At 40.4% G+C, this 15770-nt stretch overlaps 1 protein-coding gene across 1 annotated transcript in view; it reads right to left on the bottom strand.

Annotated features, from left to right (window-relative positions):
* The window catches only part of LOC308083696 (uncharacterized protein), a gene marked incomplete at both ends in the record, with an annotated part of 38554 nt that extends 23869 nt beyond the window's left edge, over nucleotides 1-14685 (bottom strand). Inside the window, 2 exons of the mRNA XM_080426009.1 lie at nucleotides 8998-9036; nucleotides 14634-14685. Of these exons, the coding sequence (XP_080282135.1) occupies nucleotides 8998-9036; nucleotides 14634-14685 (91 nt within the window). The remainder of the gene's footprint in view (nucleotides 1-8997; nucleotides 9037-14633) is intronic.
* Between the last annotated feature and the right edge of the window lie 1085 nt (nucleotides 14686-15770).

Here is a 15770-nt window from a genome sequence, read left to right as displayed (position 1 = left end):
TGTTGCTATATGTATAGCAACAACTAATGAGACACAGAGGTGGCTCCCGGATTCAAAGGTATAACAACGTATAGGTGGCAGCAGCTGGAGAGACGGGGGAACCCCAGTTACTTAACAAATTGCAATAGAGCGTAATTTACGCATCCTACCTGGGTCGTGTTTTTATTTCCCCAATTCTGAATTCCGATAGACGTGTTTAATATCGCGTCAAATAAGAACTGTGTTCCAAAAAAAAAAAAAATCCCGGCGGTTTTACTCTTGATATGAAGCATCAACTGACGGTGACAAAACGCTAATGTTACTTCCGCCGAATTAGTAACATTTTGGCCAGAAACAGACTATATCAAATATGAGTGACTGATTATCATAAACGATACAGAGCCACCTCCCTGACAATATCGCTGAGACAGTTTGTTTATTTTTGGACCACAATTCTTATACGAGACGATATTAAGATGACCCAATGTTATTCTCCATAGAGAAATTACTTCCGCGACCCAGGGGATGAACGAGTGACGTCAGGACTTCTGTACTCTATAGCAGAATATAGAGCTTAAACTTCTTTTTTTTAATCACTTACACGCCCTTTAAAAACAGGACAGAAATGTTCCGTGCCCTTTGACCTTCATTAGTGTGTGTGTGTGTGTGTGTGTGTGTGTGTGTGTGTGAGTGAGCGAGCGAGTGATTGAGTGTGTGTGTGGAGGACAGATGCTCTGTGTTAAACAGGACATGTGTAGATGACAGATGAATCCATTAGCTGAGTAATGAGGTCATGCTCACATCAGCTGTTCATATTAAACAAGCATATTAACACATTTTAAGTACACACACGCACACACATTTTAGAGAGAAAGAAGATAACAAATCTCCTGTAATGTTTTTTTTTGTTGGTTGGGTAGTTTTTTTTTTTACCCCTTTTCTTCCCAATTTAGTCGTTTGTTATGCCAATTGATTCCTCCCCACACACATTTCTGTGTCGTCACTGCTGTTGTATCCTACTCAGTGGTGTAAAATAACTAAGTACATTTACTCAAGTACTGTACTTAAGTACAATTTTGAGGTATTTTTACTTTAGTGGAGTATTTCCAATTTTCAATACTTTCACACAGGCCTTTTACTTGTAAAATATAAAAATATAAAAATATTTTTATATTGTGGTATTGCTACTTTTACTTAACTCTCTCAGTGCCAAGCTACGAGTTATCCAGAGTTTTTTTTAAATAAAAACCTTTTTTTGAATTTTCAGAACCCAAGATATCGTGATCCGAAGATGTGCTGCTCCATTCACTTCTTGTTTAACACATTGAATGCCAAAAACGGTCCGGACCGTTTTTGAGGATCCAAACGAGAAGTGCCGAAAACGGTCCGGACCGTTTTTGACCCAATTCTATTTTTATACATGAGGGCCACGTGGGGCGCTAAAACGAAACTTTGACATCACCCAAGGAGTTTCTGAGAAGAAGAAGCTGGATCTGGCTCCATGTCAAAAATCCTTCCGGTCGGCGTTTTCAATGTTATCTCCTTGACTAAAAGCTTAATATCTCCATTTCTTTTTAATGTGGTGAAAACGAGCCGTTTTCGATCGGCGATCACGCTGCAATGGAGGATCGCGTTAGAAATATTATTGTTCCAGGCGTTAGTCGGGACCCTCCGCCGTCTCGCACGCACGCTTTGTTTACATGCACTTCCTCGTCGGGGCTTCTACACCACGAAACGTATAACGCAAGTGGATGGAAGAAATGCAGGCACTCAACGTATAATATTTTAATAAACCTCTGGCACCCAATGTGTTAACTTATTATTTTGTTTTATTAAAAAAAAATGCTGGCACAGTTCGCAATATTTTTTTTATTTCATTGGCACTGAGAGAGTTAAGTAAAATATCAGAGTACTTCTTCCACCACTGATTGGACTGACTCACCTGCCAGTGAGGAGCCCCCACCGGGAGGACGTAGAGCCCTTCATCCTACTCCTCCCGCCCAACACTCCCTGCTGACATGCGCCGCCCCAGCCTGTAGGAGTACCTGCTAGACTAGTGACTAATATCACCCCCTCTGCCGAAACACGTGTTCGTACATACGCCCAACAAAGCCTGACGCACCATGGTGGATTCCAACCCACAACCTTCGCGGTGGTGGGTTTTAATCCCCAGTATTGGTATTATTGGGCCCCAAAAACACGATATATCGCTCCTGATACAAAGTGTTGAACAGATTCATATAGCCCACATGTGCAACAAATGCCCTCATACGAGCTTGTAGAACTGCTATTTTTCAAAAAAGAAAATTTGAAAATGTGTGCAAACTCAAATCTTTGCTTCTGGGGGTCCCTGGAACAAAATATTTTGAGATGGGGGGTCCGCGGCGAAATACGTATCATTTTGGGTGGTCCTTGACATGAAAAAGGTTTGAGAACCACTGATATTATAGCAACATACGTATTTTTTTTCCAAAAACAAAATTGTAGAAACCCCAGAAGCAAAGATTTGAGTTAAAAGTGTTTGCTTACAAAAACATAAGGCCTACATTCAAAGATTTGCGCATTTTTTTTTCAAACATTGCAGATCTAAAAGCTCATAGTGCGGCACCATGAGCTTGTATATCTGCGATTTTGAATAGCCCAAAGAAATCTTAAAATGACACAGAATCACAGATGCATTCCCGGATTGAATGGGTCAAAAGCTCACTAAGTGAATAGACACAGCATCCCACACACCCCTCTCTGTGTCCTAATACCAACCTGTACCAACACTAAACATCTAATCCAACCTGTACCAACACTAAACATCTAATCCAACCTGTACCAACACTAAACATCTAATCCAACCTGTAACAACACTAAACATCTAATCCAACCTGTACCAACACTAAACATCTATTCCAACCTGTACCAACACTAAACATCTAATCCAACCTGTAACAACACTAAACATCTAATCCAACCTGTACCAACACTAAACATCTAATCCAACCTGTACCAACACTAAACATCTAATCCAACCTGTACCAACACTAAACATCTAATCCAACCTGTAACAACACTAAACATCTAATCCAACCTGTACCAACACTAAACATCTAATCCAATCTGTACCAACACTAAACATCTAATCCAACCTGTACCAACACTAAACATCTAATCCAACCTGTACCAACACTAAACATCTAATCCAACCTGTACCAACACTAAACATCTAATCCAACCTGTACCAACACTAAACATTTAATCCAACCTGTACCAACACTATACATCTAATCCAACCTGTACCAACACTAAACATTTAATACCAACCTGTACCAACACTAAACATCTAATCCAACCTGTACCAACACTAAACATCTAATCCAACCTGTACCAACACTAAACATCTAATCCAACCTGTACCAACACTAAACATCTAATCCAGAGGGAGTGTTGCGGGCGGCATATCCTCGTTGTCTGGCAGAAACCTTGCATCTCCTATATTTCATTTTTCCTCCGTTCTAAATTAACCCCCTACTTCGTTTTAGAAGAGTGTCAAGTAGCAAAAATAGTCGATCTAAATTACAAGCTCACAGTGCGTTGTGAGCCTGTAGATCAGCTATTTTTGCTGTATTTTAGAAGTGGTTAAGTGTGTCAGTGGGTTTTAGTGAACCAATGAAAAGTATTAACAAGCGCTTGTGACTAAATACTAACTACCTCGGATCCGAGGTATCGTCAATGTTGATCCAATGAACGGTAGTAGTCCAGGGGTGATGCAACTTTGATGATGGAGAGGTCCACTATATTTCCACACTCACTCCAGAGGGCCACATTGCACATACCGTCGGGCAGACACGTCTTATCTCCCATTTTTTTCATAAATTAATGCCACTTAACTAGGGGTGTGCCGATATATCGTCCCGCGATATATCGCGATACGTTTTCGTGACGATATGTATCGTTTTTTTTTTTTTTTTTTTTTACAATAATAATAATCAGGTTTGAAAACAGCCCCGAGGTGAAAAGGTTGACAACATGTTGTTTTTTTTCGGGTCAGGTGTCACACTATTGCCCTATTTGGATTCAAAACGGCTATTGTAGCTGAAAAGCTACAAGTTTGCGTCTGAATAATGCAAAAACAGAATTATTTGTTTGCATTTTCTCTCTCCCATATATTTTCATAATAAAAAAGTGCGTATCGTATCGAAATCGTATCGAAGTTGTGAGCCAAATATCGTATCGTTTGGTGAAATGAGTGTATCGGCACACCCCTACACTTAACGCGCAGTTAAGTAACGTCGCAGTGCGACGCGTTTTGAGCTTGTAGATCTGCTATTTTTGCTATTTTTTTATTGGAATCCTGAAAAGTAACACTTATTTAATTTCAAATGCATTTAGTTATACTTATGTCAATAATATATTAGTATTCCGATATTAACCTGTGGGCCGCATTAAGTGAAGGTGGGGGCCGCATGTGGCCACCGGGCCGCTAGTTGCCCATGTATGTAGTATAGACACCTACACTACTATAACAATCCACTGGGCTAAGGCGGTAGCAATATTAAGCCCAATTTATGTTCCATAGTATGATGGTGTCACTTGCCAACATTAAAAGCAAACAACATTAGAATCTGACCAATATATATCGGTTTGGCTGATATATCAGCCATTATTTGACGTTTTTGATTAAATCAGCAATTATTGCAGTTGATGTCTGCCGATTTTTTACCACTTTCATCCTAGCGTCCCTATTTCGGGCGTATCATTAAGTGGACCTTTTCAAATATAGCAGATCTCCGCTTCATCAGTGCCCATACCCTCGGTGGGGTTGGTGAAAGGGCCTTTCTGTGTGGAGTTTGCATGTTCTCCCCGTGTCCCCTAAGGTAGGTACCCTAACAAAAAACATGCAGCAATCCTGGTCTCTAGACTGCCTCCCCCTGGTCAGCCGGGGCGCCTGATGGAGGGGAAACACTACCCTTCCTCTTTGCCTGGCCTACTTGTTGTTAACTAGTTGTACAAACTCTTGTTTCATTGTTGTATTGTTTAATTGGATCTTGTTTAGTCGATACACTTATTTGTTTTAGCTCTTGCTCATTTGATTAAGCTATTTTGTCTCATCTGTTTAAGAAAGTAGGTAGCTGATATATTGCACTTTTACCTTAGCGCTAGGTATACTCTTGGTTGCTTGTTTTTGCAGAAAATGCACTTAAGACTTCTGGTGATTAGTAGTTTCGTTCCCTACCTATGTTGAATGCACTTATTGTAAGTCGCTTTGGATAAAAGCGTCTGCTAAATGACTGTAATGTAATGAAAGGGACTGGTTGGAATAACGTGTTCCTTCCACACGCTACGTCCTACCGGGGAAACTCCCCCCTGTCAGGTGATAAGAAGCGGCCTGCTCACTCCTCATGCATTGAAGGAGGCATGTGCTCAGTTGTGGGCTCTCCCTAGGCTGACAGAGGGAGAGTAGCGCCCAGGATTACATAGGCAATTGGCACTGGGTGAAAAAATTGGTTACAAGAATTGTGGGATAAAACCTTTTTAATATATATAATTCACAATGGTGAGCTTGTAGATCTGCTATTTATTATGATTGAATAGTGCTTAAGTGGTAAAATAAAATGTTTTATTAATTCATCAAAGTAAAAAAAAGTTATTTGTTTACTTGTCTTTAACTCATTCTGTGCCACATGACGTCAAAGACGTCACGAGGCCTGACGCCCCCGCGTGCCACATGACGTCAAATTTTTTTTCTTCTTTTTTTTGGGGGGAAAAACATGTTCAGAACCCAAGATATGATGATTTGAAGATTTGCTGCTCCATTCACTCTTTGTTTAACTACTTACTGAAAAAGGCTGTATCTCGGCTCCTAAGCACTTTTTTTTTTACAATGAATTTTGCTGTGGCACTCAGAACCAAAATTCCATAAATAAGCATGGCATTGAAAGAGTTAAGTGCTTGCTTATAAGTTAAATGTTCAAGAATCAATTTCAGAAGTTTTTCAAATTCAATATTTTTACACAGAGGAGCGCTATAGGAAATGCACACCTAGAATGAGCATCCACTGTGATAAGGCAGCAGTGATAGTAGAGGCAGTATGGGGTCGCTTGCCAAAAATAACTCTACTACAAGCCAACAATAAGTCGCATTTTGGCAAGACAACCATCGCATGACGGATTCTAAAGTAGGCTTTACAGATACCAACACAGTGTTTACTGGAAAATAGGTGGTCCGGTTGCCGAGGGATAAGATTTAACTGTCCTGTAAACAAACTAATATATTATGATATCAGTGGAATTATGATATCAGTGGAATATTATGATATTATATCAGTGGAATGCCAGCCACACCATCCCAATTTAAAAATGCTCTCACTGATTCTCACAGAAACTTCATGTGCCTAAGTTCATATGAATTTATAGCGAGATGGAATTTATTGATGCTCCCAAATCAAAGATAATCATCTTTTATAATGATAAATAATGACCACTTAATATTTGAGTAATATTTGAATTAAGAGTAAAAACTAAAATAAATAATTATTGTTCAATTCCCCACTACAGTCAATGAGTCTGTGTGTGGGTGTGGTCAGTCCTGTCTGCATGTCCTTGAGCAAGGCACTGGTTCTCTGACCTGCTCTCTAACTATACAGAAAGTTAGTCCGGATAACAGCACAACTTCAATGATAATTTCATATTTCCATCATTGTGCCCACGTTGTTGTACATACATGCTGCTCTTTTAACCATTTTCAACCTGCCCTCACTAAGCACACAAACGTGCAGCGGCGTCTGGAAAAGTGGTTATTTTTGCCAAAACAAATGTCAAGGTACCGCATGTGGTAAAAAAAAACAGCGCTTTGTGTACAGTAAATAATTCTGAGAAATAATTATCATAATTGGAAGGCCAACTCAACGTGATCCACAGAAATAACAAGTTGTAGTTTCACTATAAGTACACTGTATGCACTGCTTGCAAAGTCACCAGAATTCTGCTACAGCTATTATATTGTTTGCTTCATAAATGGTCCCACACTGAAGATAGTGAGATGTTTTTCTACTGAAGGAATGCGTTCGTTCTGAATGACCAAGCATCATGTGAACTACGAACTAGGGAAGCAAAATATTGACATTTTGCCCGATAACCGATTCATTGCATGGTCAAATCAGTCAATAGTAATACAGATTGTTGCAACACAGGTTCCCAGCAAGTTGTCCCTTACTCACTGTGATTCTGGGTGTAGAATAGATGCAGAATTACACAATCACCTATTAGTTCACTTACATGTAGTAAAGATCAAACATTAATTTTTACTTAATACAATTTGAATTGTCCAACTTCTTTGCTTTTATTTGTTCTTTTTCAGCTTCACATTCAAACAGAAATAATTCATAATATAAAATATTGGCTAAAAATATGAGGATTATTTGCAGATACCTATTTTAGCGATGTTGTATTTTTTAAGTAAATATCGGCCGATACGGATATGATGAACGATCAATCATGTTAGTTAGTTAGTTTAAATCCACATGTGGAAATTTGTCTTTGGTCTCAACAACAGTAAAAAACAAACAGTTACAACAACAGCAACAACACACAATTATTTTCTCATGGCAAAAGAAAAGTACAGGACAACAGTGGCAATCATGCGTCCCTACCATACTTGGTCCACTCCTTTTTCCCCTGTAGACCAAATCTTGTCAACTAAAAGAGTCACAACGCAAACGTGTAGCTCCCAAACTCAAACTATGGTAATTACATAGTGGCCAAAATACTGTGTTGTAACTGCACAAGTTCCAATGTACCAAAACAAAGCGGGACATTGTAAAAATAAATAAGAAGTCACCTTCCCCTAAAACAAAAGTAGCAGACGAGACGTCATTTCACGGCATAGCAGAAGGGTGACATCCATGCATCTTCTGTTAGTTAGCAGGACACTACACTCCACCAACTGACAACCGGCATCACTCTATTCAAAAATAGCAGATCTACAAGCTCATAGCGTGGCACTCGGTCAAGCCCCCAGAACCCAGTGGTTTCATTGAAGCCAAATGGACATGGTGGCCATTCATGGTAGTGCAGGCGCGTGCAGGCCTGGGGCTTCAACACATGAACGAGAAAACGGTTTCGACCAATGGGCTCGACTCACGAGCATGCGCACGAGCTTGCGCACGGGGCTGCGCGCTTCTGTGACGCAAAATGCGTCACTGTGACGCAAAACGCGTCACTGTGACGTAAAACGCGTCACAGAAGTGACGCGTTTGGAGCCCCAAATAGGCCTCGCCCACCAAATTTCCAACCCGGAAGAAGGGTTCAAACAGGCCCATGCGCTGGGTGAGCAACTCAATGCAAGTGGATGGGAGGAGAATTCGGGTGCCCTCTCTATTATTTTTAACTCTATGCACTCGGTGCCACGCTATGAGCTTGTAGAACTGCTTTTTTTTATTTTATCGTGGAAAATGTGTGCAAATCCTTTGATATATATATATATATATATATATGTTTTAAAGCGAAAAAAAATTACTCCGATCTGTGCTTCTGGGGGGTCCCTGGAACAACATATTTTGAGATGGGGGTCCGCGGCCATCATTTTGGGGGTCCTTGATATGGAAAAGTTGGAGCACCACTGATCTAGCAGCAAGCAACATACTTAATAATAATAATAATACATTTTTATCTATAACGCACTTTACATTCTCACGAATCTCAGAGTGCTACAATTAAAAGCAAGGCATAAAAACAGCATAGGCTACTTAGAAAACACTTTTAGATATGTATTTGGCCGCGGACCCCCATCTCAAAATGTTTTGATCCAGGGACCCCCCCATGTTCGATTTAAAAAATATATATTCAAAGATTTGCAAACATTTTCAAGATTTAAAAAAAAAATAGCAAATCTACAAGCTTGTATATCTGCTACTTTTGAGCCAAAGAAATCTAAAATGACAGATGCGTTCCTGGATTGAATGGGTTAACGAACACGACACAGCAAACCATCTCTGTTCACACACGCCGTTGCACATGCCCATGCTAATACCTCGTTGAAAGGCTCTCCTCCAGAACTGAGTCCTAATATCTGGAGAGTAAGACATGGTCAGCCTTTAGAACTTAGTGGGAAAGGGACTCTAAAAAACAAACTACAATGTGTTCAACTCATCACCACACGTTTCACTCTCTCTCTCATTCTTGTATTGCACTGGTTCCCCCCTGGGGGTCTCTGAGGGGATCCAGGGGGTCCCCGACTACCTAGATACAGTCGTTAATAGGAACGTGACACAGGAACCAAATGGACGCATAAGGGTCACATTCAAATAAGACGTATAATGGGCCCATAAGGGTCTATTTGGTTCCATCTGTACACTCTCAGCGTTAAATTAACACTGAGGATTTTACAGTGTAGTTTGGGGTCCCAGCGATAATTGCATCAAATGCGGGTTGGTGGCCTAATGCAGTGGTTCCCAAACTGGGGGTCGGGACCCCAAATTATTTTGGGGGGACCCCAAATGATTAGCTTAATGTGCAACATTGTTTTCTCACTCAACAGTAAAACAAACCAACATACAGTAACAGTATACTGTAAGTGTATGCAGGGTATCTGCACTTTTTTTTATTTCATGACTTTTAAGACCTTTTTAATACCAAATTGGCCAAATTGTCAAATATTACGTAAGAAAGAGGCAAACATTGTGAAAATAGCCGATCTACAAGCTTTGTAGATCTGCTATTTTCACAATATTTATCTGTGTAACCGAGTCAAACTAATGTAATGCTTACAATTCCAAGAGCTACTTGTCAGGGTGGGGGGGGGGGGGGGTCCCCAGTTCAAATATGATTCTTTCTGGGGATCGCGGAAAAGTTTGGGAACCCTTGGCCGAATGCATATCAAACCGGGAGTCCTTGAAATGAACATTTGTGTATCTTTAGCTCTGTCTTATCTGCTGTTCAAGGCTAACGGAAATATTGACCCAGAGCGGCTGTTGTATTGCCTCTTTTCCTTCCAGAATCAACCTATTAACCCATTAAGACCGGAAACGCATCTGTGTCATTTTAGATTTCTTTGGCTATTCAAAAAATTGCAGATATACAAGCTCATATGAGCTTGTATATCTGCTATTTTGAAAAATCTTTTTGCAAATCTTAGTTTGAATATATATATATTTTTTAAAGGGAATATTGTTAACTTAAATCTTAGAAATGTTGCTATAATATCAGTGGTTCTCAAACTGTCAAGGACCCCCAAAATATTTTTTTGGCCATGGACCCCCATCTCAAAATATTTACGTTTTTTAAAGCTAAATGTTTTTACTCAAATCATTGCTTCTGGGGATTCTACAAATGTCTTCTAACGGTTAAAAAAAATAAAACAATTATGTTGCTATAATATCAGTGGTTCTCAAACTTTTTTCATGTGAAGGACCACCCAAAATGATATGTATTTGGCCGCGGACCCCCATCTCAAAATATTTTGTTCCAGGGACCCCCAGAAGCAAAGATTTGCGTTACAAATGTATATTCAAAGATTTTACAAGCTCATAGCTATGAGCTTGTATATCTGCTATTTTTGAATAGCCAAAGTATAAAATAATGGTTATAGCTAAAATTTGAAATTACGCAGATGCGTTCCCGGTCTTAATGGGTTAAAAGAGTGAAAATAGGCAATCTATAAGCTCACAAAGGGCCGTTGTGATCTTGTAGATTGGCATAAGTGGTGAAACACAATGTTGTGCCCAAGAGAGAACCAGGTGCATTGTGTTTTGACAGCGTTGACGTTTGACGGGCTGAAAACCGCGCTCAAATATTAAAGTCATACGTCATAGATAAATCATAGACGACTGCCGTCACAATTCACAAATAGGGTTGGGACGCAGAACCGGAAGAACCGGCTCCAACATTAAGGAACCGGGTTCCATCACACATAAAACAGGTTTTATCACACTGTCAGAGAATGAGAGTGTACAAACTGTACAACTGTGAGCATACGAATGGAATATAAATATAAATTCTTTAACATATAGGAATCGTTAAGGGAAATGTTAAGGAATCAGACCGTTAAAGGGATAGTTCACCCCAAAAAGACTTGAATTCATGGAGATTTTCTTGTTTTTGTCGCATTCCTAAGCCAATAATTAGATGACCGGCAGCGGTTTCGGTAGGAGACACAAAGAGTCTCCTTTGTGTCTCTTACCGGAACCGCTGCCTACCGGTCCGCTGGTCATCAAATTGTTGGCCTATGAATGCGACAAAAAAAAAAGTCTCCATGGGGTGACTAATCGATAGAAAAAAAGTCATTTTGGAGGTGAACTATCCCTTTAAGAGGGAATCATTAAGAAACCGGAATCGTTAAAAATCCTATTCACAAACTGACATGAAGTAACGGACCCCCATCTTCTTTCGGTTCAATTTGAGCGAGGCCCCACAAATGATGCAGTCATCAAAAAGCTGCACAGGCTGTATCAAAGTCAGCACTTAGATGTGTGTTTGGTAGAATGTGAGTGTGTGTTTTACACACACACACACACACACACACACACACACACACACACACACACACACACACACACACACACACACACACACACACACACACACACACACACACACACACACACACACACACACACACACACACACACACACACACACACCTGACTCAAACTGCCCGGGCAGGCGGGCCACTCACAAACAACTAGAATAAGATTAGCTCACTGGTTCTCAAACGTCGGGGTCTGGAATGGCGGGACGCAATGGTTTAAAGTAGGGGTCTTCAACAGGGGGTCCGGGACCCCTAGGGGGTCCTCAGAGTTACTACAGGGGGGCTGCCAAATCTTTGTGTGATATGATTTTTCTTTTTTACCTTAACCACTTGAACCCTAGCATCCCTTTTCTGAGGAGAACTTTAGCAGATCTACAAGTCCCGCCATTCCAGATCTTACTAGCAGATCTACAAGCAGGGGTTCTCAGACTTTTTTATGCCACGATCCCATTTTATGATTCTTTGGCGACCCCACACTTTATTTATAGTGTGTCATTTTAGATGTTTGCGTTGGCTATTCAAAAACAGCAGATCTACAAGCTCGCAGCGTGTCACTTTGTGTTGCAAGCTTGTACATCTGCTATTTTTTAAGAATCTTGAAAAAGTGTGAGAACTACTGATTTAGAAGGGATTTTGTAGAACCGGCCTCAGGTCTTAATGGGCTTAAGTAGCCAACATAGGTTCACCACTAAAGCCAGTTGAAGAACAATAGATGGGTTTCCTGTTTGTAAACATGAGAGGATGATGCGCGCGCAGTGGAGGGTTGAGCAGTAGAGGGCGCTATTACCCGCAGCAGCTCTAGTCAAATGTACATTCATAAAATAAATGGTCTTCACCGGGTTTAATGAAAGTAGATTAAATGATGCAGTTTGTAATATCTTCTTTACTCAATAAAAATGATTTGTCGGAAGTTGGATCTGTTTGTATATAATAGCAGCATTATGCCTATTATGCCTAAAATAGCAGCATTATGCCTATCTAAATCCCGAAAATAACAACAGAGTGAATGGCGCTTCCGGTTCGTTCTACCACCCGCATGCGCAGATTGCGCACTCTAATCTGTGATGACGTCGCGCGGAAACCCATCTATATGAGGAGGAGTAAAGAGGATGATGACTGTTGGATGAGGAATAGCCTTGGATCAAGACCATCACAGATGTATTTAATCGATTTTGACATTTGCATATCTATCATACAGTAGATAAGGTAAAAGTCAGACTCGCGAAAATACAGCTACGATAGTCTTGATCCAAGAGGCTAGATGAGGAAGATGAGAGGACATAAAGGAAGGCTTTGACATACGTTTTAACGAAAAAAAATATTCCAGTCCACTCCTCATCATCATGTTACTAATTCAGTGGTTCTATTTTTTTTATTTGTATTTATTTTTATTTTTTTTGGGAGGGGGTCCCCCAGTCCCCAGATGACTTTTAAGATTTTTTTAAAAACACCAATAAAAAAAGACCATTACTGCATCAGAAGTAACCAACAAACTATACTATAACAACTGGTCAAACATTGGCCACATTGTCAAATAACATAAGAAAGAGGCAAGAATTGTGAAAATAGCAGATCTACAAGCTCACAGTGAGCTGGTAAATATTGAGCCATCTTCACAATATTCACCACTGTTCTAATTGCCCATACACATAACATATTAATGTGTAAAGCACACACACACAGCCTCTATCCAAATAAGAGACCACTTTATTTACACTGAACCTAAGACTCTCAGCTTAAACACTCCACAGTCCGGTGTCGCTCGCTGAAACACACAAGCGTCGCTTGTGGTTAGAGCCGCTCTTCTCGGCAAGCGACGCCACAGCCGACCGAATAAAACCAATAAAAGCTTAAATATTGGCAAACAAAAATAAACAGCTAAACGAAACCCTATGAACGCACACAGCCCATCGTACCATTTAAAGTACAACTGATACCGAGAATACAATGACTGCATTGCAGATTGACACTGATAACTTCACCGGGGCTAACGGTTAGCTCTGGTCTGGTCCACAGCGTTACCGTTAGAAGGACTTCTCCTTAACGCTGTGTTACTTTTCAGCCATTTCCCGAACAACCCCGGTAGCTGAGCCTCTCGTCTTTAGTAAAAATAAAGAATACGCTTTCGCTACTCACCGAAACAAAGACGGTCTTACAATGTTTAAAGCCTACTTTCCTCAGTGGCAACACTCTGAGCCCCCCATTTCACATCTAAAATACACTTTTTGACCAGAAAAGAAAACATTTAATTTGCTTCTGGGGGATTCTACAAATGTCTTCTAAATTTTAAGTTTTCTGAAAAACTATTGTTGCTATAATATCAATGGTTCTCAAACTTTTTCATGTCAAGGACCACCCAAAATGATGTATTTGGCCGCGGAACCCCCCCCCCCCCCCAATCTCAAAAATATTTTGTTCCAGGGACTCCCCAGAAGCAAAGATTTGAGTTACAGATGTTCGCTTTAAAAACATATATATATATATATATATATATATATATATATATATATATATATATATATATATATATATATATATATTCAGAGATTTGCACAAAGTTCACCATTTTTCGAAAATAGCAGATCTACACGCTAATAAGCGCTATGAGCTTGTATATCTGCTATTTTAGAATAGTGGAAAAAGTGTAGTGCTCCACTGCGCCCCCTACAGATCTGGTCAATGGGATTTGATTATTAGCCAGATGTGTAGGGGGCGCAGTGGAGCAACTAAAAACTAATTCCATCCGGTGGAATATTTTCTTTTCTGTCCAAAAAGTGTATTTTAGACGTGAAGTTTATGTTCAGAGTGTTGCCACTAAGGAAAGTAGGCTTTCAACATCTTAAAACAGTCTTTGTTTTGGTGAGTATAGCAAAAGAGTATTCTTTATTTCGACTAAAGACGAGAGGCTGCGCTACCAGGGTGTGCGGGAAACGACTAATAAGTAACACAGCGTTAAAGGAGAACTCTTTCTAACGCTGTGTGGACCAGAGCTAGGCTAACGCTATATAACCGCTAACTTGTTAGCCCCAGCTGTAACTTGTTGTAATTAATTTGCACTTGTCCGTTTAGCTGACCGTTATCCAGCTGTGTTCAGGGTAAACAGCGGTGTGTTGTTAAAGTGGTGTGTTGTTGTGTTGTACCTGTCTGGGCTGAGGGCTCTGCTGCTGCTGCTGCTGCTACAGCCGTCGCCATTTTGGATCTTAATGGCTCTGCGGCGTTGCCAGGTTTTGTGAGAGAAATAAGCGACCACAAGGTCTATGAAAACAAGCCCAAAAGAAGCAAATATAGGCTACGGTTATTTGAAAATAGCCAGTGGTGGAAAAAGTACTCAAATTATTGACTTAAGTAAAAGTACCAATACTGCAATATAGAAATACTCTGTTACTGTAATTTTTTAATATTTTGGAAACATTTTTACCAGCACAAATCTTTCATGGTAAAATGTTTTAATCCCTAAAACACTTGTTTAGGGATTTTGTTCCATTTTCTTCTTATCGTGTCCACAAGACAGTCAGTTACAAGGCTTGGCTAGATGTGGTTCAGCCACAGCTGAACACATTGCTGTCCCCCCTGCTGAAAAAACCAGCACAAACCAGCTTATGGTGGTTGCTGGTTTTAGATGGTTTTAGCTGGTATTAGCTGGTCTTAGCTGGTCTTAAGCTGGTTTAGATGGCATACCAGGCTGGACAAGCTGGTCAGGCTGGTCAGGCTGGTTTGCCAGTGTAGTTGGTTAGCTGGTCACTAAGCTGGATTCTGCTGGTCTTTGCTGGTCAGCCAGCTGGCTGGCTGGACTGACCAGCAAAGCCAAGCTGGTAGCTGGTCTTTGCTGGTCAAATGGGTGGACTGCCCAGCAAAGACCAGCTTACCAGCTAGACTTAGCTGGTCAGATGGCTGGACACTGGACAGACCAGGAAAGACCAGCTTAGCAGCTGGTCAAGTTTGGTTAGATCAGTGGTTCTCAACATGTGGATCGGGACTCCCAGGGGGGTCCCCACGTGATTTGGGGGTGGTCCCCAGATGACAGTGAAGTGATAATTTAAGGACCTTTAAGACCTTTTTAATGCTTATTTGCATGTCATGTAAATGTGTATTTTTTGTAAACACTGAATAATTCCAGTAAAGTATATTTTAAAAAAAAGAAAAGAAAAGTGTTGAGAACCACTGGGTTAGATCACTGTTTCCCAAACAGTTGGTTGGGACCTATTTGTCCCAGGAAAGGTCCCTTTTTTTCCCGTTTCCTACAAAAATATATTATATTATTCTTTCAAAAGATTTCC

This window comes from Gymnoscopelus braueri (assembly GCF_963280865.1).
Source record: "Gymnoscopelus braueri genome assembly, chromosome: 4".
Taxonomy (NCBI): domain Eukaryota; kingdom Metazoa; phylum Chordata; class Actinopteri; order Myctophiformes; family Myctophidae; genus Gymnoscopelus; species Gymnoscopelus braueri.
The sequence above is the reverse complement of the archived record's forward strand: the minus strand, read 5'-3'. Positions and strand labels throughout refer to the sequence as shown.